General features: G+C 44.9%; 1 protein-coding gene and 1 pseudogene across 1 annotated transcript in view; one reads left to right on the top strand and one right to left on the bottom strand.

Annotated features, from left to right (window-relative positions):
• LOC105493880 (ATPase H+ transporting V0 subunit a2) overlaps positions 1-25,791 on the bottom strand; it is a 56,025-nt gene that overhangs the window by 20,320 nt on the left and 9,914 nt on the right. Inside the window, exons 3-9 of the mRNA XM_011761831.2 lie at positions 19,053-19,150; positions 16,741-16,878; positions 15,250-15,338; positions 13,631-13,757; positions 6,686-6,768; positions 5,584-5,677; positions 3,956-4,168 (exon numbers count right to left, since the gene is read on the bottom strand). Of these exons, the coding sequence (XP_011760133.1) occupies positions 3,956-4,168; positions 5,584-5,677; positions 6,686-6,768; positions 13,631-13,757; positions 15,250-15,338; positions 16,741-16,878; positions 19,053-19,150 (842 nt within the window). The remainder of the gene's footprint in view (positions 1-3,955; positions 4,169-5,583; positions 5,678-6,685; positions 6,769-13,630; positions 13,758-15,249; positions 15,339-16,740; positions 16,879-19,052; positions 19,151-25,791) is intronic.
• LOC139356613 (large ribosomal subunit protein eL27-like) lies at positions 19,906-20,302 on the top strand (annotated as a pseudogene).

Here is a 25,791-nt window from a genome sequence, read left to right on the forward strand (position 1 = left end):
CTTCCTCATGCTGCTGTAAGAGAAACAGAAGGCATAGAGGGGAAATCTTACAAATCAAAAAGAAGGAACAAAAGACAAAAAGGATTCAAGGGAAAATGACAGATACTGAAGATAAGCAAAGAAGGTTCCACTGAAAGATGACAGGAGGTCCTAAAAGAAGAAAACCAAAGCAAGACAGTAGAGCAAATACCAAAAACTACAATTCAGGAGAACGTTTATGAAATTAACAAAACCACCACCAAAGACTATATATTGAAAGAACATACAGAAAGACCACATTAAGAGACACATTCTGGGCCAGGCGCGATGGCTCATGCATGTAATCCCAGCATTTTGGAAGGTCAAGGCAGGTGGATCACTTGGGATCAGGAGTTCGAGACCAGCCCGTCCAACATGATGAAACCCCATCTCTGCTAAAAATTCACACACACAAATTAGCCAGGCATGGCAGTGCAGACCTCCAGACCCAGCTACTTGAGAGGCTGAGAATCACTTGAATTCTCACTGCATGAGAATCACTTGAACCTGGGAGGCAGAGGTTGCAGTGAGCCAGTATCATGCCACTGTACTCCAGCCTGGGTGAAAGAGCCAGACTCTATCTCCAAAAAAAAGAGAGAGAGAGAGAGAGAGACAGACACATTCTGTAAAATCATTGTTTGTTTTTTGGTTTTTTGTTTTGTTTTTTGTTTTGAGACAAGGTCTGGCTCTGTTGTTCAGGCTGGAGCGCAATGCAGCCTCAACCTCCCAGGCTCAAGCAATCCTCCCACCCCACCCTCCAGAGTAGCTGAGATTACAGGTGCATCACCACATCTGGCTCATTTTTAAGTTTTTTTGTAGAGATGGGGTTTAACCATGTTGCCCAGGCTGAAAATCACTAGTCTTTAGAGACAAAACAAAACTAAACTAAACTAAAAAAGCACAAGAATTACAAGGAAAAGAAAATTAGATTAGCATCAGGCTTTTTGTTGGGAGCATGGTGCCAGAACAAGATGGAAGAACATGTGTAAGATACTCAAGGGGAAAAAAAATGAGCCCAGAATTTTATTTCCAGAAAAACTAACTCCCAATTATAAAAGCAGCAGACAGCTACTGTGATCAACGTGAGAATTCAGGGAATATGATTCTTGCAAGCCTCTGTGAGGCATCTCTAGGGAATGAGCTTCAGGCAGCCAAGTGACTAGAGAGACATGAACCCAAGAACTGGGATCCACAGACTGGAGGCTGAGACTCCCTGCTTCCGCCTGGCACAGCCTGTTAGGAGTTCCGCATGTGAGTCCCCTGTGTGCCTGATCAAATTCAATCTTGGCAACAGAAAAAAAGGCATCCTGTAGACAGGAGCTGACTACCAAGGCAACCGTGAAGAGCCAGATTCATGAGGTGTGGGGATGCAGGTGATGAGCCAGGCTTCATCAACACTGGAGAATGTCTCAGTCACCTGCTTTTATCTTCGAAAGCCAGCTCCTTTTCAAGAAAACTAAAAACGTATGGAGAAAAATAACACAGGACAGGACAGATGAGGAAAGGGAAGAGACGGTGACTGTGAGCAGTAAGAGGTGGGCTGAGAGCTCAGTACCCTTGATGGGAAACCAAGAGTCGGAGTGCACAAGCAGAGCAAAGAACAGCTATGCAGCGGGAGGTGGCCACGCGGCCACTGAGGCCTTAATACGCAGCTCTCAAGAGACCCCAGTGCGTGTGCACGCAGGAGACGGAGAAACAGCACCATGGGCTCGATCAAGAGACCCCAGCGCGTGTGCATGCGGGAGACGGAGAAACAGCACCATGGGCTCGATCTGAATTGAATGCAGCCACCTTGAAAGTTACAAAGCAGCACACATACCACATATAACAGGAGTACTAGTCATGTCCCTCAAACTCATGTCACCTCAGTAAAAGAAGAATCATCTGTGTTTATCTCTCAAATAGGTGGTTCATACTCTAAATAACAAAATACTATTTATGTGTTGCTGTCTTTCTCAGTACTGGGTATTCATGTTGATGTCATAATGGACATGATATTTTACATTTGTATCATCACAGAATTATGCAATGAGACAAGGTCACATAACCAAAACACTCATGAAAAAGGTGTTCCTTTAATTGTCACTTGAAATACGTAAACCTGTTCTTTCCACGACCAAAAACCGAGTTTAATGTAGAAGAAAACCTCGCGGGAACATGGAAGAATTATACTAGAATCTCGCAGTGGGCAAAGCCTGTGATTCAACATCTGGAAGGTGTAAGAGCAAAGATGGATAAGTTCAACTATATTTAACAAAAAACTTCTGCATGGCCAAAACAAACAAACAAACAAATAGAAACATCCTAGGTCAAAAGACGAGGGACAAACCGGGGAAAATATTCTTACTGGTGTCACAGACCAGGAGCCAACAGAAATTGGTAAGAAAAAGGCCAACATATGATGGAAAATGGCTGCAGAATATGAACAGACAGTTCACCAAAAAAAGAAAATTTAAAAGGCTCTTTTTTTTTTTTTTGAGACAAAGTTTTGCTCTTGTTGCCCAGGCTGGAGTGCAGTGGCGCCATCTTGGCTCACCGCAACCTCTTCCTCCTGGGTTCAAGCGATTCTCCTGCCTCAGCTTCCCGAGTAGCTAGGATTACAGGCATGATACAAGCATGTGCCACCATGCCTGGCTAATTTTGTATTTTTAGTAGAGATGGGGTTTCACCATGTTGGTCAGGCTGGTCTCAATCTCCTGACCTCATGATCCAGCTGCCTCGGCCTGCCAATGTGCTGGGATTACAGGTGTGAGCCACTGCACCCGGCCAAAGGGTTCTTAAACAAAAAAAAGGTATTCCCCTTCACTCATAATGAGAGAAATACAATAGCTGACAACATCTATCAACATCAGTCCAGCAATTCCATTTCTGGGAATTTATCCTACAAATAGATTTGACATCATAGTGCTATCTGTAAAAGTGGAAACTACCTAAATGACCAGAAAACTGGTTAAATAAACCATGGTATGCACACAACAGAATATTAAACAGTAAAGAAAAATAGAGAAGTTTTATTAAGTGAAAAGAATAGTATGAATAGCGCCCTTTTGTGAAGAAAAAGAAAGAAAAATAATATCTACTCATATCTGCTTATCTATGGTTAAGAAACTCAAAGAACTAACAGAACTGAAGTAATGGTTATCTCTGAGTGGAGGAAGTGGACAAGTAAGGCTATGGGGTGGGAGGAAGCCACTGAACTGTGTCTGGAAGCCACTGAACTGTGTCTTTCATACTCTTTTATTTCTTTTCACTTTTAAACCATGTGAATGAATTACTTACTCAAAAGAGCAATGTAAAAACACATGTACACACATACACCTTTGAATGAGCAGCTCACCATAATTTCAGTTCCAAAACAGAGCCAAGGCTGGGCACAGTGGCTCACACCTGTAATCCCAGCACTTTGGGAGACTGAGGCAGGAGGATCCCTTGGGGCCAGAAGTTTGAGACCAGCCTCGGCAACAGAGTAAAACCCCATCTCTATTTTAATTTTTTAAATTAATATTAAAAAAAAACAAGGCCGGGCGTGGTGGCTCACACCTGTAATCCCAGCATTCTGGGAGGCCAAGGCGGGTGAATCATGAGGTCAGGAGATCAAGACCATCCTGGCTAACACAGTGAAACCCTGTCTCTACTAAAAATACAAAACATTAGCCGGCTGTGGTGGTCGGCACCTGTAATCCCAGCTCCTTGGGAGGCTGAGGCAGGAGAATGGCATGAACCTGGGGGGCGGAGCTTACAGTGAGCTGAGATGGTGCCACTGCACTCCTGCCTGGGCAACGGAGTGAGACTCTGTCTCAAAAAAAAAAAAAAAAGAAGAGTCAACACAGTGCATTCTCATTACTCTATGAAATTCTCCCTTCTTTTTTTTCTCGGAATTTATCAGTTCCATCAGTCTCTCTTCTATTCCTGGCAGAGGAGAGGAAGGCAGCCTTACCGAGCCCTCCTCCAGCGCCCGGCGCAGGTCCTGCAGATCCGCCTCGGGACACCAGACCTCGGCAATGAGGCACTTGTTGGTCACATCAAAGCTGCACATGTTCAGCATGTGGTAGATGGCCTTCATTTTCTTCACCTGGATCACACGGCTGTAGACAGACTCGGCAGCTTTACATAGCACTTGCCTCAAATAGTCCTCGGTTTTGTGCAGTACCTAGGGAAGAACAACAGTGGAATGGGCATGTTTTGGTTTTTGTCCACCTGGCACCCGACTTCCTTTAGAGGACTTTCGCCCCATTGACAGAGGATCATTCCAGGCATCTGCCTATCCTGGTGGCAGCTAAGGGAGCCGTTCCTTCCTTCTCCTCCCTGCCCCTAGTACCACTCGGAGGTGGGCAGAAAAATCTAAGCTCAGTCAATCAGATGCCCTATTTTGGGAGGTTGCCTCTGGAGAACCTGACCCCAGGGCACAGGAAATGGTGAGACGTCATCGTCACTGCAGCAGCATGGTGGTCTACCAGGGTCCAGCAAGCTCCCCGGGTTCCTACCCATTCCCAAGCTTGGCCTCGCCCCATCAACCCTGTGAGCCACCAATGCCCATCCCACCCTGCCAAGAAATCCTCTCTCGCTTAACTGAGTCAGAAGGACACTTCTTGCCAACAAGAATCCTCACTGTCATCAGGAGAAAAATGAATTTAAATCCTGCTGGTAAAATAATGCCCTCACCATGTTAACTAGGGCTGGCTTGTCTTGGGTGATCAAGAATTACAATCCAGACCGGGGCAGTGGCTCACGCCTGTAATTCCAGCACTCCGGGAGGCCGAGGCAGGTGCATCACGAGGTCAGGAGATCGAGACCATCCTGGCCAACATCATGAAACCCCATCTCTACTAAAAATACAAAAAAATTAGCAGGGATTGGTGGCACATGCCTGTAATCCCAGCTCGGGAGGCTGAGGCAGGAGAATTGCTTGAACCCGGGAGGCAGAGATTGCAGTGAGCTGAGATTGCACCACAGCATTCCAGCCTGGCAACAGGGCATGATTCCACCTCAAAAAAAAAAAGGATTACAAGAATTACAATCCAGGCTGAGTGTGGTGGTGCACGCCTGTAATCCCAGCACTTTGGGAGGCTGAGGTGGGCGAATCATTTGAGGTCAGGAATTTGAGACGAGCCTGGGCAACGTGGTGACACTCTATCTCTACTAAAAATACCACAATTGGCCAGGCATGGTGGTGTACGCCTGTAATCCCGGCTACTCGGGAGGCTGAGGCAGAGATTGCTTGAACCCAGGAAGCAGAGGTTGCAGTGAGCTAAGATTACGCCACTGCACTCAAAGGCTGGGCAACAGAGCGAGACCGTCTCAAAAAGAAAAAAGAATTACCGTCCAACATATCAAAGGTGACCACAGAATATTTGTTTAAAGCCATGTCATTACTACTCAGGTTCCTAACATGTTGCTAAAATAAAACTTCCATGGGGAGGAGGGAGGGAAGCAACATTCCAATCTCACTAGAACATCTTGATTTGTCTATGACCGATATTATCTATGTTAAAAAAACAGAGAAAATGTATGTGTAAATGTTTGGCAGCCCTCAGATAAGGAGGCATCCACTCCCGGCTTACTCACAGTGTAGAGATCTTGAATGCGGGTGTTCAGCCCCTCCTGGATCTCCCTCCGCTCCTCGGCTGTGTTTGGATAGGGGTACACATGGCAGTGGTAACTGGAAGACAGAGTTGAACACACTCTCACATCTGTCAGCACTAGAACTAAACGCATTCACCTCCCTGGCACATCTTCTGGCAAAACGAAATGAAAGCAGTCATTTGGGAGACACGGGTGCAGACGCAGGCATCCGGCCTTGGTCAGGCCGTGCATACAGATGCTCAACAACCACCTGCTGAGTGAGACAAATTTAGCAAACTCCCTGTTGGATCCAAATTCCACTCCTGCCCTCAATGATTCCTGGCAGCTCATTCCCAATTCCAGCTTCCTAAAATTCAACAATATCCTTGGGCTTGGAATCACTGAACAGGTTTAAACACAAACACAAAGACACACACAGACACAGACACACACACACACACACACACACACACACACACACAAACAAAGGAGAAAAGAGCTCTGGCTTCCTAGCAATTGCCTTTGACAGAGTCTGCAGTCTCCCTGGCTCCTCTCAGGGCCACTCGGCACCCAGACTGCATGGGGGAATGCCGAGCTGTGTCCCCAAACTGCAGTCATTCCCAGACCACCTTCATATGTTAACACCATACTTTTATTTTTCTTTAAGTTCTGCCTCTGAAAAATTAAATACCTATTCTAGCCTTATCCTAAGCAACAATATCTGTGAAATCATGGGTTTGCTGAGCGGGGTATAGTTTTTTAATCGATAGTAAAACAAATATCTGTCTATGAAAATAAAAGGCTTATCCAGGGGACACCTGAAATTACTTTCTATTCCACCAATTGAGAACCAAATTCTAGTAAATAGAAAACGCCCAAACCCCCCTCCACCCTGCAAGAAACAAGGCAAGCTGAGTTCTCCATTGGTGGAAGAAAGCAAAGAGAGATGACAAATTAAATGTTTAAGAACTTGGCAGTGCAGCAAAGAAATCATATAACAAAAACTAGCAGCCACTCTATTTCTGACTCCAGAGGGATGTTGAAGGAAAACTTGAGGTGGCTGAATATAAAGACATAAATTAAATGAAATGTTTCTTTTTCTTACCAATCACAAATCTTCTTAACCTTGTGGCCAATCTGCTCTCCCCAAAAGGATATTAAAAAGACATACCATTTTATGACTTCCCCCTACAAAGAATGAATAAGGGTAAGTGTTACTTCTGTGTGTAGAACTTCTAGAACTTTGGCAGCTCAAACACTGTCAAAGCGTTCATTCATTAATTCAAAACAGTCAATCCTCCTTATTTGAGGATTCTGTAATTACAAATTCACCTACTTGTAATAACAGCCCCAAATCAATCCACAGAGCACTTTCAGTCATGTGCACAGCAGCCAAAAATTTTAGGCACCCGACACCCAGGTTCCCAGGTAAAGTCCAACAAGGTGACGCCCTCCCTTCCCATCTCCGCTTTCAGACTATCACCAAGCGTCCTTTTCAGAGTCTGTTTGGTGTCATGTTTTTCACACTTCTGTGTTTTTTTTGGTGATTTCACAGTATAAAGAGCCCCAAGTGTAGGGCTGAGGTGTAGTCTGGTGTCCTGTGTCGCAGGAAGTCAGGGACCCTGAACGGAGGGACCAGCTGGAACCGCGGCAGAACAACATAAATTGTGAAGATTTCATGGACATTTATCAGTTCCCAAAAGTAATACTTTTATAATTTCTTACACCTGTCTTTACTGCAATCTCTGAACATACATTGTGAATATTTCATGGACATTTATCACTTCCCTAATAATGCTCTTATAATTTCTTATGCCTGTCTTTACTTTAATCTCTTAATCCTGTTATCTTCGTAAGCTGAGAATGTACGTCACCTCAGGAACACTATTGTACAAATTGATTGTAAAATGTGTGTTTGAACAATATGAAATCAGTGCACCTTGAAAAAGAATAGAACAACAGTGATTTTCAGGGAACAAGGGAAGATAACCATAAGGTCTGACAGCCTGTGGGATCGGGCAGAATAGAGCCGTATTTTTCTTCTTGCAGAGAGCCTATAAACAGATGTGCAAGCAAGAGAGATATCGCTGAATTCTTTTTCCAGCAAGGAATACCCTGGGGAAGGAATGCATTCCTGGGGGGAGGTCTGTAAATGGCAGCTCTGGGAGCGTATGTCTTATCCGGTTGAGATAAGGACTGAAATACACCCTGGTCTCCTGCAGTACCCTCAGGCTTATTAGGGTGGGGGAAAGATCCCACCCTGGTAAATTTGAGGTCAGACCGTTCTCTGCTTTCAAACCCCGTTTTCTATTGTTTAAGATGTTTATCATGACAATACGTACACAGCCAAACATAGACCCTCATCAGTAATTCTAATTTTGCCCTTTGACTTGTGATCTTTGCTTTGCCCTTTGCCTTGTGATCTTTACTGCCCTTTAAAGCCTGTGATCTTTGGGACCTACTCCCTGTTCATACACCCCCACCCACTTTTAAAGTCCTTAATAAAAACTGCTGGTTTTGCGGCTTAGGGGCATCATGGACCTGCCAATATGTGATGTCACCCCCAGCGGCCCAGCTGTAAAATTCCTCTCTTTGTACTCTTTCTCTTTGTTTCTCAGACCGGCCGACACTTAGGGAAAATAGAAAGGACCTACGTTGAAATATTGAGGGCTGGTTCCCCCAACAGTCCTGAGCACAAGATGGCTGCAATGTGCCTGACGGAGATGTAGCATGTGTTAGGGACACTTCATTCAGGTTCGAGTCACAGAGCTGCTGGCTGGGAGCTCAATGTAAATGACTCAACTCCTGTATTTCCCCTAGGAGCAGTGAGTTTTTCTATAGCTGATAATTTAGAGATTTCAGTGACTTTTTTTTTTTTTTTTGAGACAGAGTTTCTCTCTTGTTACCCAGGCCAGAGTACAACGGCACAACCTCGGCCCACCGCAACCTCCACCTCCTGGGTTCAAGTGATTCTCATGCCTCTGCTTCCCGAGTAGTTGAGATTACAGGCATGCGCCACCACACCCGGTTAATTTTGTATTTTTAGTATAGATGGGGTTTCTCCTTGTTGGTCAGGCTGGTCTCGAACTCCTGACCTCAGGTGATCCACTCGCCTCGGCCTCTGAAAGTGTTGGGATTACAGGCATGAGCCACTGTGCTCGGCCCTCAGTGACTTTATGAAGCAAAACTACTGTAAATAATAAGAATCACCCTGCATTTACAAATATCCGACAAAGCAGAATTCTATAAAAACTGAATAGGTTTTTAGCCTATTTGCCAGACACTATTATAGGTGCTAAGGATATAGCAGTGAAGAAAACTGACAAAAATCCCTGACGTGGGAGGGGAAGGGAACTTAAACTTATATTCAACTTGACAGCAAAAGAAACAAAGAAAGTACGCCAGGTAGAGATAAGTGATATAAACAACAGATGCAGGATGAAGAGAGGGGAGAGAGGGCAGGCTTGGGCACTGTGATCTCACATAGGACGGGCAAGGAAGATCTCCCCGAGAAGGTGACATCTCAGCAATAAAGAAATGCAGGTGAGCTTCAAGTCAGGGTAAATGGAAAAAAAATTGCAGGAGGTGAGGACGCGAGCCCCATGGTCGCTGGGAGAAGAGACTTCCAAGCAGAGGCGAAGCACACACAGAAGCACAGTCGGGAGACTTGAGGAGGCCAGCATCGCCGGGGAGAGACATAGTGACACCAGCTCAGGTACGACGAGGGCCCCAGGCCCACTGTGCGGCTCCACAGGGCTCAGCTGAGGAAGACAGGAAGCCCCTGGAGGGTCGTGAGTATAGGAATGAAATGGTCTGACTGTGGTTCCCTGGGGATCATTCTGGATGCCAGGAGAAGAGACCAGGCTGAGGCAGAGGCAGGAGCAGGAGCCCAGTCAGGCGAGGCAGGTGCGGGACGAGACCTGGACCAGGAGGGAGGTAGAGCAAGGAGGCAGTCGGACTCTCTATTTAGAAGACATGGCCACCAGATCTGCTGAGGGATTCAAGTCAGATGTGAGAAACAGAGAAGAGTGGGGAGAAACCCAGGGCTTTCAGCCTGGACAGTTAGATCAATGGGTCTGGAAGGGCAGGTTTGGGAAGAAAGATCAGATGTTCAGTTTTAGGCAAAAGCAGAAACAGTCTTCCAGATACTTAAACGGAGATATGAAGTAGACGGACATAAAAGTCTAGTATTCTGGGGACAGGTCCAAGCTAGGGATATATACATTTGAGGCATGGTATTTAAAATCATAAAATTATGTGAGATCCCTAAAGGCAGAAATAAGAGAGAAGCTGTCCAAAAATTGAGCCCTGGGCCCAGGGAACAGGAGCACAGACTGGGGAGCTACAGCATAGCATGGGCAGGCGGTGGTGGGAGGGAGGAGATGGCAGGAGGAGGAGATGGAGGATGTGGCTGGAAGAATGAATACAATGAATAAATGATGTCAGTTAATGGAGCCACCCACTAGACATGTTGAGGATAATGGAAGCCGACTTCACAGTGTCAGAAAAGAGTTAGAACCAGGAAAAAGAGGCTGGGAACGGTAATCCCAACACTTCAGGGGGCCAAGGCAGGAGGATCGTTTCAGCCCAGGCCTGTAATCTCAACACTTTGCGGGGCAGAGGCAGGAGGATCATTTCAGCCCAGGAGTTCAAGACAAGCCTGGGCAACATGGTAGTGTGTCAACGAACACAACCACTTAAGGCACAAGGCAGAAGAAGTGCCACACACAACAGAAAAATACAAACTATACAACCAAAGAAAGCGCCCATGTCTAGCTTTGATGTAGAGAGAATGGTCAGCATTTAGAAATGACACCAATGGGGGAAAATGGCTAAAAATAGCCTCTAAGGACTGTAATGACTTCAAGAGGGTCAGACATTGAACCCAAAAGACACTAAACCTGACACTATAAACAAATCCTAGAACCTGAGTAAAAGTTACCAAATAAAATACCCCTATCTTACCCAGAAAAAGACTGAAAGAACATACACTTGCCCAGTTAACAATGGCTCAGAATAGGAGATTGCAAGTGACTTCTTTTTCTTCTTGTTTTCTACATTGTTCCCAATTTTCTATAATGGACATGCATTTTCTTTATAACCGTGGGGATGGGGATCGTATTTTCAAGATATTCTCTGTATTCCTTCACAGATGTTTACTGCCCTTTAACATATTCCATAAAAATTTGGCATAAAGGCCAGGTGCGGTGGCTCATGCCTGTAATCCCAGCACTTTGGAAGGTCAAGGTGGGTGGATCACCTGAGGTCGGGAGTTCCAGACTAGCCTGACCAACATGGAGAAACCCCGTCTCTACTAAAAACACAACATTAGCTGGGCGTGGTGGCACATGCCTATAATCCCAGCTACTAGGGAGGCTGAGGCAGGAGAATTGCTTGAACCTGGGAGGCGGAGGTTGTGGTGAGCCGAGATTGTGCCATTGCACTCCAGCCTGGGCAACAAGAGTGAAACTCCATCTCCAAAAAAAAAAAAAAAAAAAAATTCGGCATAAGAAGCCAGGCACGGTGGCTCACGCCTATAATCCCAGCACTTTTTGAGAGGCAAAAGCAGGCAATTGCTGGAGGTCAGGAGTTCGAGGCCAGCCTGGCCAACATGGTAAAACCCCGTCTCTATTAAAAATACAAAAATTAGCTGGGCGTGGTGGCGGGTACCTATAGTCCCAGCTGCTCAGGAGGCTGAGGCAGGAGAATCACTTGAACCCGGGAGGTGGAGGTTGCAGACTCATAAGAGAACTTACAAATTCTATTAAAAAAATTTTTGAGTAAATGCTCTGCATGAGAATTACTGATATTGTCTCTTAATAAGGAAAAAACTCAAAAAATATGTAAATGCTACTTCGGAACAGTTTTGATCTTAGTTTTAATCAGCTTGAAATAAAAAAGTCATCAAGGTCACAACTGAAGGATAATTAACAGATGGCCACTGGCAGTTACAAAAGTCACAAAAAAGTAGAAAATATTACAAGTGTGTGGTGAATGAAGGGCTTGACTGATGAGATTTCAAACGGATTCGATTTTTATTTTAGAAAACCAAAAATAAATCACAGGCTGGGCGTGGTGGCTCATGCCTGTAATCTCAGCACTTTGAGAAGCCAAGGAGGGTGGATCACTTGAGGTCAGGAGTTCAAGACCTAACTCCTGATGGTGTTTCAATATGGTGAAACCCCATCTCTACTAAAAATAAAAAAATTAGCCGGGTATGGCCGTCCACACCGATGTAGTCCTAGCTACTCGGGAGGCTGAGACAGGAGAATTGCTTGAACCCGGGAGGTAGAGGTTGCAGTGAGCTGAGATCATGCTACTGCACTCCAGCCTGGGTGACAGAGTGAGACTCCGTCTAAGAAAGTAAAAATAAATAAATAAATAAATAAAAGCCAAATTTCTCTTTATTATGGGATGTATATTAATCTGGCAGCCAAAATTCCTGAGGCCAACCTAGAAAAAAAATAAGAACCTTTCCTCAAAATTAAGAAAACCAAGTTCCTTTTCCCCCTTTAGTAGATCAGCAGTCCATCCTCGTTTAAAGCAACAGTTCTCTTTACTGTGAAGTCTAAAAACAGAGATATCTTAAGGGTGACTATGACTCTGTCTCTCGCGCTGCCTCCCTCCTCCCTTCTGAACCATTCACCCCACAGCTGTTAGGTGTGTACATGGGGATGGATGGGGTGGTGGGAGAGTAACTGGCCCACAGCAGTAAATGTGTATGTGCATGTGCTCTGTGTCCCCAAGCTACCTCTGACAGAGCCAAGGAAAAGCAACCCCTCAATACCAATGGGCACACCCAGAAGCCACATCTTCGCTTCAAAATACCAAGACGCACTCAAAAAAAAAAGCCTCCTTGAAGAAACAGCTGATTCCAGAGCCGTGTGAGAGGAATTGCAACATGCATCTGGACATCCTGTTATACAAACAAGTGCTCAAAAAGTGATGGGAACGTGTAAAATGGATATAAAGGCCAGCCTGAATGGATTCCAACTGGCCAAATCTAGGAGAATGTGAATATCAAAATAAATAATTAAAGGAACAGGAACCTATCAAATAAAATAGGAAATAAACGAGGACGCTGAAAACCTGATGACGAATGGGATATTTAGTTTCAAACACAAAAAAGGAGTCACTTCACAGCAAAGCCTAGAGAGGAGTGCCTTCATCAAGTGATCAAAGTGACCACGACCAGTAACGGAACAAACAGAAATGTGTGGCACCTGACAGTGCAATGAGAAGAACACAGCCTCACGTCAGCAGCGCTCCTGCCAGAGGCATGTGACCTGAACAGAATCATGAGAAGACACCTGGGAAACCCAAACCCAGAGACACGCTACCAAAACAACTTGTAATATTTTAAAATGTCAAGGTCACAAAAGCCAAGGAAAGTCTGAGACACTGTCCCAGAATAAAGGAGATCAGAGAGACAGGACAGGCCTGGCACGGTGGCTCATGCCTGTAATCCCAACAATTTGGGACGCCAAGGCAGGAGGATGGCTCAAGACCAGTCTGGGCAGCATAGTAAGATCCCCATCGCTATCAAAAATAAAAAAAAAAAAAAAGCCAGGTGAGGAGGCTCACACCTGTAATCCCAATACTTTGGGAGGCTTTGAGAGGCCTGGGTGGGAGGATCGCTTGAGGCCAGGAGTTTGAGACCAGCCTAGGCAACACAGCGAGACCCCATCTCCTTAAAAAAAAAAAAAGTTTAAAAAAAGAGAGAGATATGACAACTAAATCCAACATGCGATGCTAAATTACATTCTTTGCTTTGACAATACTAGGACAACTGGTGAAACCTGAATGAGATTCAAGGCTCAGGATGTAGAAATGCATCTACATTCATTTCCTGACTGATGGTCATGTGATGGCAATGTAAGATGACGTCCCTGATTTCAGGAACTACACACACTACACATGGTTGAGGAGATAAGGTATCAGGTTAACATCTTCTTATCAAATGGTTCAGGAGAAAAACATTCTTTCTACCACATCTCCAACTCTGCTGTTAGTCCATCATTGCTAAAAGGTGATGGTGACATTTACTCACTGTTTCAGGGTCTTCGAGGGATTCATCCAGTTCTGCATAGGACACAATGGTGTACCCTTTGCAGACTCTCCACAACATTTTTTCAAACGCTTCCACTTTTCCTTGGTTAATTAGGCCAGACACAAATCTGTGAGACAATAAAGTCGACCTGTAGTCAACTGAAAGCAATAAATGTTATCAAACTACATTAAGGGTGATGAAGACTTCATTTCTACCAATGGTGAAGACATCCTGAGAGCCCTCCAACTGCAAAACATCTCAGATGCCGGGTAGAATATTTCTGAAACTTCTTTTTAAAGGTACAGATGAGCTTGTAACAAAGAGAAATTCTTGGCCGGGCGCAGCGGCTCATGCCTGTAATCCCAGCACTTTGGGAGGCCGAGGCGGGTGGATCACAAGGTCAAGAGTTCAAGACCGGCCTGGTCAAGATGGTGAAACTCTGTCTCTACTAAAAATACAAAAATTAGCCGGGCATGATGGTGGGCACCTGTAATCCCAGCTACTCGGGAGGCTGAGGCAGGAGAATCACTTGAACCCGGGAGGCGGAGGTTGCTAGAGTGTCACTGCACTCTAGCCTAGGCGACAGAGCAAGATTCTGTCTCAAAAAAAAAAGAGAGAAATTCTTGGAATCCAAAGGGAAAACAGGACCTCACAGCTGTCCTGATTCTTACACTGAATGCAGTATCTTAAGGCCTTGAGTTTAAGGCCAGCATGGGACACAGAAGCCAGGCACTGCATCTGGATAAGGTGAGCAGATATAACTGACTCCCCTCTCTGGCTGGGACTGCTTCCATGCACAAAAGCTACACCTTCAGCGAAGAGGTGGACCAGAAAAAACCCACCTTGCAAAGGAGCCTGGAGCCTGCATGTAAACTTGTTTATTTCCGTTTTGGTTCTAGATGGAGGGAGAAGTCTTCCCTAAGACTTTATAACCACAGGTTAAAATTCACTCAGGTTTGAGGCTTAAATTCACATTCCTGGCACAGTCAAAAATCAAATCAACAAAAAGTCCCAATGCTGAGAAAAATATAAATGATTCCAGGTTGACAGAGCACTCCCAGGTACCTGACAAATGTCAAAACGAATTCTCTCTGGAGGAAAATATCCTCAAACTAAATCTCACTGAATTCCTTCAGATCAGGAACTGAGAAATATGAGCTTATAATAACTTTAAAAATCACAAGTCACACGAGGAAACAAATTACCATTAGTTTCAGTAGGCAGAAACAATAAACAGCAGAAGGAGATCTTTAAAGTATGATTAATAAAAAAAACTAACCAACTCGGTTTAGCCACCAAGTTTCTACTAGACAGGATTTGATGCCTGAATGACCAATTGTTTCAGGTTTATAGAACTAACACTGAATGACATAAATGTTGTTTCTTTCCAGCTCATTATACCAAAAGAATAAATTTCCATTGTATTAAGTAAAAAAGTCAATACAGTTGAGTAATTCAGCTCAACAAGTATAGGAATACAGTGTTTTATTAAATAAATATTCACTCTTTCATTCAACCTTAGGCTTTAAAATGGTCTCCATTCATCCCTTCTATGGAATTCATCTGGCTTTCACAAGAAGGGCAGTATGAAGCCTGACACCCCAGGCTTTGTCACCTACCCCAGTTTTGCTCCCAGCCTCTGCATACAGCTGTAATCCAACAAAGAATCACTCTCTAAGGAAGGGAATTCTTCGTAAGTGGGTTCAAACTAGAAAGAAACATATGAAACCAAATGTGTCTCATTAAAAGTGATACTTTATTTCTCATGTCAAATTTTCAAACAAGTTTATAGGGCATCCTAACTAACTACTTAGATCTGGGTGCAAAACCTTCTAAGGTAACTTAGATCTGTAACTCAATTCTCATAAATGAAAACCTAACTTCCCCATTCCTTATTTGTAAGCCACTTGAAGACATTTACATAAAAGACAGTTATAATCTAATTCATTGCCTTCATCCATGATAGAATAACTTTATCAAAGATCACTATTATATCAAGTGAAACTAAGTTTGGGACAGATGCACTTGTCTCTTCTATATTTAGCTCTGTAAGGTGCTACTACACGACTATTCTTTATTCTTATAATTTTTTTTTTTTTTTATACACAGCGTACAGGATCTCACTCTGTTGCCCAGGCTGGAGTTCTGAGTTCTGTGGCACAATCATAGCTTACTGCAGCCTCAAACTTCTGGGCTCAAATGATCCTCTCACCTCAGCCTCCCTGGTAGCTAGGACTACAAGTTTGCACCACCACGCTCAGCTAATTTTTATTTTTTGTATAGACAAGGTCTCATATTAATTCTCACTATATTCAGGCTGGTCTTGAACTCCTGGGCTCAAGCCATCCTCTGGCTTTGGCCTCCCAAAGTGCTGGGATTACAGGTGTAAGCCACTGCGTCTGACCTATTCTTAGAAATTATAGATTATTCTTTTACTTCCTTTACTTAGCAATTTGGAAAAACTAAATTTTAGAGTTCAACATCCTTCATTCAATTTTTTTCCCATGCTCATAAAAATTTTTTTCAACCACAAACTAAACCTTTTATAAATATTTAGTATTATACTTGCTTAAAACAACCAACACAGGAAATGGCTCTTAAAACTTTATTTAAAGTCATATAATCCAACTGAAAAATAAAACCAAGCTTTAAATTTAATCTCTTAAGTCTGGGCATGGTGGCTCACTCCTGTAATCCCAGCACTTTGGGAGGCCGAGGAAGGCAGATCAACTGAGGTCAGGCATTCGACACCAGCCTGGCCAACATGGTGAAACCCAATCTCTACTAAAAATACAAAAAATTACAGGCACGGTGGCGGGCACCTGTAATCCCAGCTACTCGGGAGGCTGAGGCAGGAGAATGGCGTGAAGCCGGGAGGCAGAGGGTGCAGTGAGCCGAGATCCCGCCACTGCCCTCCAGCCTGGGCAACAACAGAAAAATTCTGTCTCAAAAACAAAACATAAAGTTAACTAACTAACTAAATAAATCAATAAATAAATTTAATCTCTTTTAAAAAGCAACATATCTACGTAAACTAATAGCAAAATACATAGCCTGTGGGAATGAGATTTTTATAAAATAATTGTATTTCCTCACAAGCTGTTCAGTACCTCAACGTTGCGTTTCACAAAGGTTTGTGTCACTCTCAGCATGTGAGTGTACTCAATCAGTTCCAGCAAGTTTTTCCTCAGTTTCTCCTTGTTCTTAGTGACTTCTCTCAGTTCAACCTCAAGCTTCTGCAACTGCTCCTAAAACAAAATAATGGTTACTTAAGCGAGCGGATTACTTCCAAGTGTGATTCCAATAATCTTCATATAGTATAACAGAAACAGTGGCGGTTTTTTTGTTGTTTTGTTTTTGTTTTTGTTTTTGAGATGGAGTCTCCCTCTGTCACCCAGGCTGGAGTGCAGTGGCACGATCTTGGCTCACTGCAATCTCCACCTTCTGGGATCAAGCGATTCTCCTGCCTCAGCCTTCCCGAGGAGCTGTGACTACAGTTGCACACCACCACGCCCGGCTAATTTTTTTTGTATTTTCAGTAGAGACGAGGTTTCACTATGTTGGCCAGGCTGGTCTCAAACTCTTGACCTCAGGTAATCCACCAACCTCAGCCTCCCTGCCTCTAGTAAAAATACAAAAAAATTAGCTGGGCGTGGTGGCATATGCCTGTAATCCCAGCTACACAGGAGGCTGAGGCAGGAGAATCACTTGAACCGAGGAGAAGGAGGTTGCAGTGAGACGAGATGGTGCCACTGCACTCCAGCTTGGGTGATAGAACAAAGACTCCGTCTCAAAATAAATAAATAAATAGGCCCATTTATTGTTTCATACTAATTCTGGTAATTTCTGTGAAATTCACGCCACATATGAGCGAAAACATTCTGGAGGCTGTGATGAGCACGAGACCCCCAAGACTGGCCCTCTTCTCTAACGACAGGCGCTATCATTTCTCTCGGATTTCCTTTGTCAGCTTATCCATATCACACATCAAAGACTCTTCCTCTTTAAGTCTACATTTCCTTTCTTTGCAACACAGAATATGTTTAGATAATCTTTTCTAACATATTTTCCTAGCATATGAGTCTATAGACTCACATTTACACAATTGAGGATAAAAATTCCTGAGAATCGGCCAGGTGCGGTAGCCCACGCCTGTAATCCCAGCATTTTGGGAGGCCAAGGGGGGTGGATCACGAGGTTGGGAGTTCAAGACCAGTCTGGCCAAGATGGTGAAACCCCGTCTCTACTAAAAATACAAAAATTAGCCGGGCGTGGTGGTGCATGCCTATAATCCCAGCTACTCGGGAGGCTGAGGCAGGAGAATTGCTTGAACCCGGGAGGTGGAGGCTGCAGTGAGCCAATGTTGTACCACTGCATGCACTCTAGCCTGGGCGACAGAGCAAGACTCCGTCTCAAAAAGAAAAAAAAAATTCATGAGAATCTTTAATAATTAGTTACATACTAAACATCCTTAAAAATACTTAAGTATTAAAACAACAGAAGCAAAAATCTGTAAAGCAAATCACTGAGTCAATCAAAACTTATATTCAAACAAATCACTTAACATACTACATTCAATACTTCTGCTTTGCCTTGCAAACACTGTACAGAGTCATCACTATGTTTGTAATTGTATCACAAGCGACCCATCGAACACGCCAAGCCAGATGACTGCTGTTACTCATGTGGTTGGAGAGTTCTCTCTGGAGTCTCCTGCACCAAGTGCTGAAAGACTTCCTCCCAGATAAACACAGAGGAGCCAGCTACCGAATGGTGTCAGGTACACAATGATAATTGTTTTAGAAGAGTCATCAAGAGCTCCGGCCTACTTCACAGGGTGAGGAACCAATTCACGGAGGATATTAATGAACAGAACAGGTGAGTGTTCTCACCAGGGACACGTGTATCCCCAGCACACCAGCCAGCGAACTCAGGGTGACACAACGCTGCTTGCGGCCCACCCGAGACAAGCCACAGACTGCATACCAGCTTCCAAAATTTACAGAGGAAGGGCCAGGGTAAATGCGGGAGGACTGTGAAGGCACACCACCGAAGCCTCAATTCCTTGCACAAGAAGAGGCAGCTAAGGCATGGGTGACCCTGGGATGAGCTTTCTGAAACAGTACAGGATCATCAACCAGGCTTGCTGGCCTGATTCTTGTTGCCTCTGTTCACCACCAGCTGGAAAGGAAGCATATGCCTTACACGGCAAAAGAAAACTGAATTACCATTAAAACTCATCACAGATAATCTATTACTGAGGGTTAATCATAATAGTGGTCTTTAATCTCTCTGCCTAGAGAGATCATCATCTTCCGTGGTTTTGAGAAGAAAGGCAGAAAAGCATTAGACAACATGAAATAAGTAAGTAAGCAGCCCCTGAGATCAACAGCTGCAAACAGCTTTGTCAGAAGCAAGTTACCTGCATTTCTAGAACCTGTTTCAGGGGTGGCGCAGGAGGGCTGGTCTCTCCTTCAGGAAGGGGAATATCAGCTCTATTAATTTCCTGAACCAAATACACTGTGAAAATAAAAGTTAAACAATTAGATACTAAAATACATTTCAGTCAGAAATGTATTCAGTACTATAATGTATTCAGTACTATAATACATTTCAGTCAGAAACATTTTAAAGCCCAACCTTTCCCAAGCCATCTAAAAATCAATGTCTAAATGCACAAAAATCTTGCTTGTTCCAACTGACTTATTGGTCACTTTTTGCAACCTTGTTTCCAAAAATAATGCTGCCTAGAGAGATCTGCATGCAGTGACAAAATAAACAACAACGTCTTCTGTTTCTTAGTGACTTAACAAATAAATAAATAGAATGAACAACAACCTGGATAAACCTTTTCTGAAATTCCACCCCATTTTTTTCATTTCTAATATTCTAGTTAAAGAACTTTTGAGTCACAGTCGTCTCCACATGTGCAGAATGAAGCAGAGGTTAGGGGTACGCTTGGAAGTGCAGGAATAACCCAAGTAATAGACCTACAATACCCCTACGGGAGCTGGCAACGTAATTTCTCTGCAGATGTCCTCAGAAAGAGATCGGCATCCATCAGTCCATCAAGAAAATCACAACTACTACCAGGAAACCCACCCAGCACCAAGAGCCAGGCTCTCTTGCAGTTCTCAGTCAGCCCTGAGGCTATGGCTGAGGACAACCTGCACTGCTTCACCACTGAAGTTAAAAACTAGATTCAGAAGCTTGGCTGGGTCTTGCAGTCGCTGCCATCGGCAGTCTGGGGGGCAAGTGTCAGGGTGGCCCTAGAAATGCGCAAGTTCATGAAACCTGGGAAAGTGGTGCCAGTCGTGGCTGGACACTACTCTGGACACAAAGCCAATCCTCATGAAGAACACTGATGATGGCACCTCAGACTGCCCCTGCAGCCACACTCTGGTGGCAAAAATAGACCATTATCCCCACAGTGACAGCTGCCATGGGCAAGAAGATCGCCAAGTGGTCAAAGGTCAGGTCTTTTGTGAAGGTTTATAACTATAATGACCTCATGCCCACAAAGTACCCTGTGGCGATCCCCTTGGACAAAACCATCAGGTCTTCAGAGACCCTGCCCTTAAATGCAAGGCCCAATGGGAGGCCAAGGTCAAGTTCAAAGAGTGGTACAAGACTGGCAAGAACAAGTGGTTCTTCCAGAAGCTGTGGTTTTAGATGTTTTTTGTTTCAGTCATTAAAAATAAAAAATAAAAAAAACTAGATTCATGAAACTAATAGTACACCAGCCAAAATTAACTACTTTGTTCGGTTTATGTTTTCAATTCCATGAAGCATTCCTTTCCTTAGCCTAAAAGTCACAATACCTGTTAGTCATTATCAGGCCTAATATTTAGAAGTGTTACTAACTGGTTTACAAAGGGAGAGAGGCAGGTAAAGAAGGAAGGAAGAAAAACAAAAAGAAAAGAAACTGTCTTACCAAGATAGCAAAGGAAGCACTGGGCTTAAGAGGTTTCTAGAAATGAATGCAAATTGTTTTAACCAATTTATACTTCTGTCAGGCCTCTGAACCCAAGCTAAGCCATCATATCCCCTGTGACCTGCACGTATACATCCAGATGGCCTGAAGCAACTGAAGATCCACAAAAGAAGTGAACATAGCCTTAACTGATGACATTCATAAACCACCACTGTGATTTGTTTCTGCCGCACCCTGACAAAAGTACTTTGTAATCTCCCCTACCCTTAAGAAGGTTCTTTGTAATTCTCTCGACCCTTGAGAATGTACTTTGTGAGATCCACCCCCTGCCCACAAAACATTGCTCCTAACTCCACCGCCTATCCCCAAACCTATAAGAACTAACGATAATCCCACCACGCTTGCTGACTCTCTTTTCGGACTCAACCCACCTGCGCCCAGGTGAAACAAACAGCCTTGTTGCTCACACAAAGCCTGTTTGGTGGTCTCTTCACACGGCTGCGTGAGACATGGTGCGGAAGACCTGGGTCAGAGGGACTTCTTCGGGAGACCGGTCCCCTGTCCTCGCCCTCACTCTGTGAGGAGATCCACCTACGACCTCGGGTCCTCACACTAACCAGCCCAAGGAACCGCTCACCAATTTCAAATTGGGTAAGTGGTCTTTTCACTCTCTTCTCCAGCCTTTCTCGCTACCCTTCAGTCTCCCTCTGTCACTACACTTCAATCTCCCTGTCTTTCCAATTCCAGTTCTTTTTCCTCTCTAGTAGAGACAAAAGAGACACATTTTATCCGTGGACCCAAAACTCCAGCGCCGGTCACGGACTCGGGAAGGCAGCCTTCCCTTGGTGTTTAATCATTGCGGGGACGCCTGCCTGATTATTCACCCACACTCCACTGGTGCCTGATCTCCGCGGGGACGCCTGCCTTGGTCATTCACCCACATTCCTTTGGTGGCAAGTCAATTGCGGGGACGCCTGCTTTGGCTGCTCACCCACATTGCAGCCCAGGGCTGCTCCCCACTCCCTTCTCTGTGTCTCTACCCTTCTTTTTAAACTTGCCTCCTTCACTGTGGGCAACCTTCCACCCTCCATTCCTCCTCCTTCTCCCTTAGCCTGTGTTCTCAAGAACTTAAAACCTCTTCAACTCTCACCTGACCTAAAATCTAAGGGTTTTATTTTCTTCTGCAACACCGCATGGCCCCAGTACAAACTCGACAGTAGTTCCAAGTGGCCAGAGAATGGCACTTTCGATTTGTCTATCCTACAAGATCTGGATAATTTTTGTCAAAAAATGGGCAAATGGTCTGAGGTGCCTGACGTCCAGGCATTCTTTTACACATTGGTCCCTCCCTAGTCTCCGCTCCCAGTGAGACTCGTCCCAAATCTTTCTTCTTTCTCTCCTGGTCTGTTCTTCAGTCTCCACCCCAAGCACTGAGTCCTCTGAATCCTTCTTTTCTATGAACTCATCTGACCTCTCCCCTTCTCCCCAGGCTGCTCCTCGCCAGGCCAAGCCAGGTCCCAATTCTTCCTCAGCCTCTGCTCCCCCACCCTATAATCCTTCTATCACCTCCCCTCCTCACACCTGGTCCGGTTTACAGTTTCGTTCTGCGACTAGCTCTTCCCCACCTGCCCAACAATTTCCTCTTAGAGAGGTGGCTGGAGCTGAAGGCACAGTCAAGGTACATGTGCCTTTTTCTCTATCAGACCTTCCCCAAATCAGCCAGTGTTTAGGCTCTTTCTCATCAGACCCCACTAAATATAAACAGGAATTCCGATATCTAACTCTGTCCTACAATTTAACCTGGAGTGACTTTAATGTCATCCTAACTTCTACCCTCTCCCCAGATGAACGGGGGAGCCCAATCTCATGCTGATAACCGCCGGCTTCATGAGCCAGACCTCCAGGAAGGCATTAGAGCAGTTCCCTGAAAAGATTCCCAATGAAACTATCAGGCAGATTCCCCAGGTATAGCTAGGCAAGATTACATGGTTTCCTGCCTAGTTTAAGGGCTTAAAAAGGCATCTTACAAAGCTTTTAATTATGACAAACTTAAGACGAAAACCCAGCCCAGTTCACCGCCCGCTTAGCAGCAACCCTTAGACGCTTCACCACCCTAGACCCAGAGGGGCCAGAAGGCCGCCTTATTCTTAATGCGCATTTTATCACCCAGTCAGTTCCTGACATTAGAAAAAAGCTTCAAAAATTGGAATCCGGCCCTCAAACCCCACAACAGGAATTAATCAACCTCGCCTTCAAGGTGTACAATAATGGAGAGGAGGCAGCCAGACAGCAATGCATTTCTGAGTTACAGCTACTTGCCTCTGCTGTAAGACAACCCACAACCACGTCTTCAACATACAAGAACTTCAGAACATCCAAGCCACAGCTCCCAGGGGCTCCTTCAAAACATCCCTGTGGACCTTGCTTCAAATGCCAAAAGCCTGGCCACTGGGCCTCAGAAGGCCCGCAGCCCAGGATTCCTCCTAAGCTGTGCCCTGTCTGTGCCGGCCCCCACTGCAGGTCAGACTGTCTGACTCACATCACCGCCACTCCTAAAGCCCCTGGAGCCCAAACCCAGCGTTCCTTGGCTGACTCCTTCCCAGATCTCCTCGGCTTGGCAGCTCAAGACTGACGTTGCCTGATTGCCTCGGAAGCCCCCCACCGAGCTTCGGGTAACTCTTACAGTGGAGGGTAAGTCCATCCCCTGTTTAATCCATACGGAGGCTACCCACTCCACATTACCTTCTTTTCGGGGGCCTGTTTCCCTTGCCTCCATAACTGTTGTGGGTATTGACGGCCAGGCTGCTAAACCTCTTAAAACTCCCCAACTCTGGTGCCAACCTGGACAACATTCTTTTATAGTTATCCCCACCTGCCCAGCTCCCTTATTAGGTCAAGACATTTTAACTAAATTATCTGCTTGCCTGACTATTCCTGGGCTACAGCCACATCTCATTGCCACCTTTTCCCCCAGTTCAAAGCCTCCTTCGCATCCTCCCCTTGTATCTCCCCACCTTAATCCACAGGTATGGGACATGTCTACCCCCTCCTTGGTGATGGATGACCCCTTACCATCCCATTAAAACCTAATCACTCTTACCCCGCTCAATGCCAATATCCCATCCCACAGCACACTTTAAAAGGATTAAAGCCTGTTATCACTTGCCTGTTACAGCATGGCCTTTTAAAGCCTATAAACTCTCCTTACAATTCCCCCATTTTACCTGTCCAAAAACCAGACAAGTCTTACAGGTTAGTTCAGGATCTGTGCCTTATCAACCAAATTGTCTTGCCTATCCAACCTGTGGTGCCAAAGCCATATACTCTCCTATCCTCAATACCTCCCTCCACAACCCATTCTGTTCTAGATAAACCTAGATGATCCCATAAATCCTAAATCCTTTCCCCACTCCCCTTTCCATTCCTTAAAAAACAGCCCTAAAAGCTGCTCCCGCACTAGCTCTCCCTAACTCATCCCAACCCTTTTCATTACAAACACAGCCGAAGTACAGGGCTATGCGGTCAGAATTCTTACACAAGAGCTGGGACCGCACCCTGTAGCCTTTCTGTCCAGACAACGTGACCTTACTGTTTTAGCATAGCCCTCAACTCATGTCTGTGTGCAGTGGCTGCCGCTGCCCTAATACTTTCTGAGGCCCTCAAAAATCACAAACTATGCTCAACTCACTCTCTACAGTTCTCATAATTTCCAAAATCTATTTTCTTCATCATACCTGACACTTTCTGCTCCCTGGCTCCTTCAGCTGTACTCATTCTTTGTTGAGTCTCCCACAGTTACCATTGTTCCTGGCCCCCCACATTATTCCTGATACCACACCTGACCCCCATGACTGTATCTCTCTGATACACCTGACATTCACTCCATTTCCCCATATTTTCTTCTTTCCTGTTCCTCACCCTTATCACACTTGGTTTATTGGTGGCAGTTCCACCAGGCCTAATCACCACACACCAGCAAAGGCAGGCTATGCTATAGTATCTTCCACATCTATCATTGAGGCCACCACTCTGCCCCCCTCCACTACCTCTCAGCAAGCCGAACTCACTGCCTTAATTCAAGCCCTCACTCTTGCAAAGGAATTACGCATCAATATTTATACTGACCCTAAATACGCCTTCCATATCCTGCACCACCATGCTGTCATATGGGCAGAAAAGAGGTTTCCTCACTACGCAAGGGTCCTCCATCATCAATGCCTCTTTAATAAAAACTCTTCTCAAGGCTGCTTTACTTCCAAAGGATGCTGGAGTAATACACTGCAAGGGCCACCAAAAGGCATCAGATCCCATCGCTCAGGGCAACGCTTATGCTGATAAGGTAGCTAAAGAAGCAGCTAGCATTCCAACTTCTATAACCCAAGGCCAGCTTTTCTCCTCCTCATTGGTCACTCCCACCTACTCCCCTACTGAAACTTCCACCTATCAATCTCTTCCCACACAAGGCAAATGGTTCTTCGGCCAAGGAAAATATCTCCTTCCAGCCTCACGAGTCCATTCTATTCTGCTGTCATTTCATAACCTCTTCCACGTAGGTTACAAGCTGCTAGCCTGCCTCTTAGAACCTCTCATTTCCTTTCCATCGTGGAAATCTATCCTTAAGGAAATCACTTCTCAGTTGTTCCATCTGCTATTCTACTACTCAGGCCCTCTCCCTTCCCTACACATAAAGCTCAGGGATTTGCCCCTGCCCAGGACTGGCAAATTGACTTTACTCACATGCCCCGAGTCAGGAAACTAAAGTACCTCTTGGTCTGGCTAGACACTTTCCTGGATTGTTAGAGGCCTTTCCCACAGTGTCTGAGAAGACCATCGCAGTTATTTCTTCCCTTCTGTCAGACATAAGTCCTTGGTTTGGCCTTCCCACCTCTATACAGTCCGATAAGGGACCAGCCTTTATCAGTCAAATCGCTCAAGCAGTTTCTCAGGCTCTTGGTAGTTAGTGGCTCACGGTTTTACCTCAAATTGCCACCCCTTAAGTCTCTCCTGAAGTGGATAGAAGATCTTCAGTGGCACGGTACCCTCCAAACTTTCAACCTGATGAAGTCCTATTCTTTACTTTTATATTCACTCTTATTCTGGTTCCCGTTCTCCTCTACCTCTCCCCAGCTATCTCCACCACCCTATCAAACTCACTCTCTCCTAGTCATTTCTAATCCTTCTTTAACAAACAATTGCTGGCTTTGCATTTCTCTTTCCTCCAAAATCA

This window comes from Macaca nemestrina, chromosome 10 (assembly GCF_043159975.1).
Source record: "Macaca nemestrina isolate mMacNem1 chromosome 10, mMacNem.hap1, whole genome shotgun sequence".
Classification (NCBI taxonomy): Eukaryota; Metazoa; Chordata; class Mammalia; order Primates; family Cercopithecidae; genus Macaca; species Macaca nemestrina.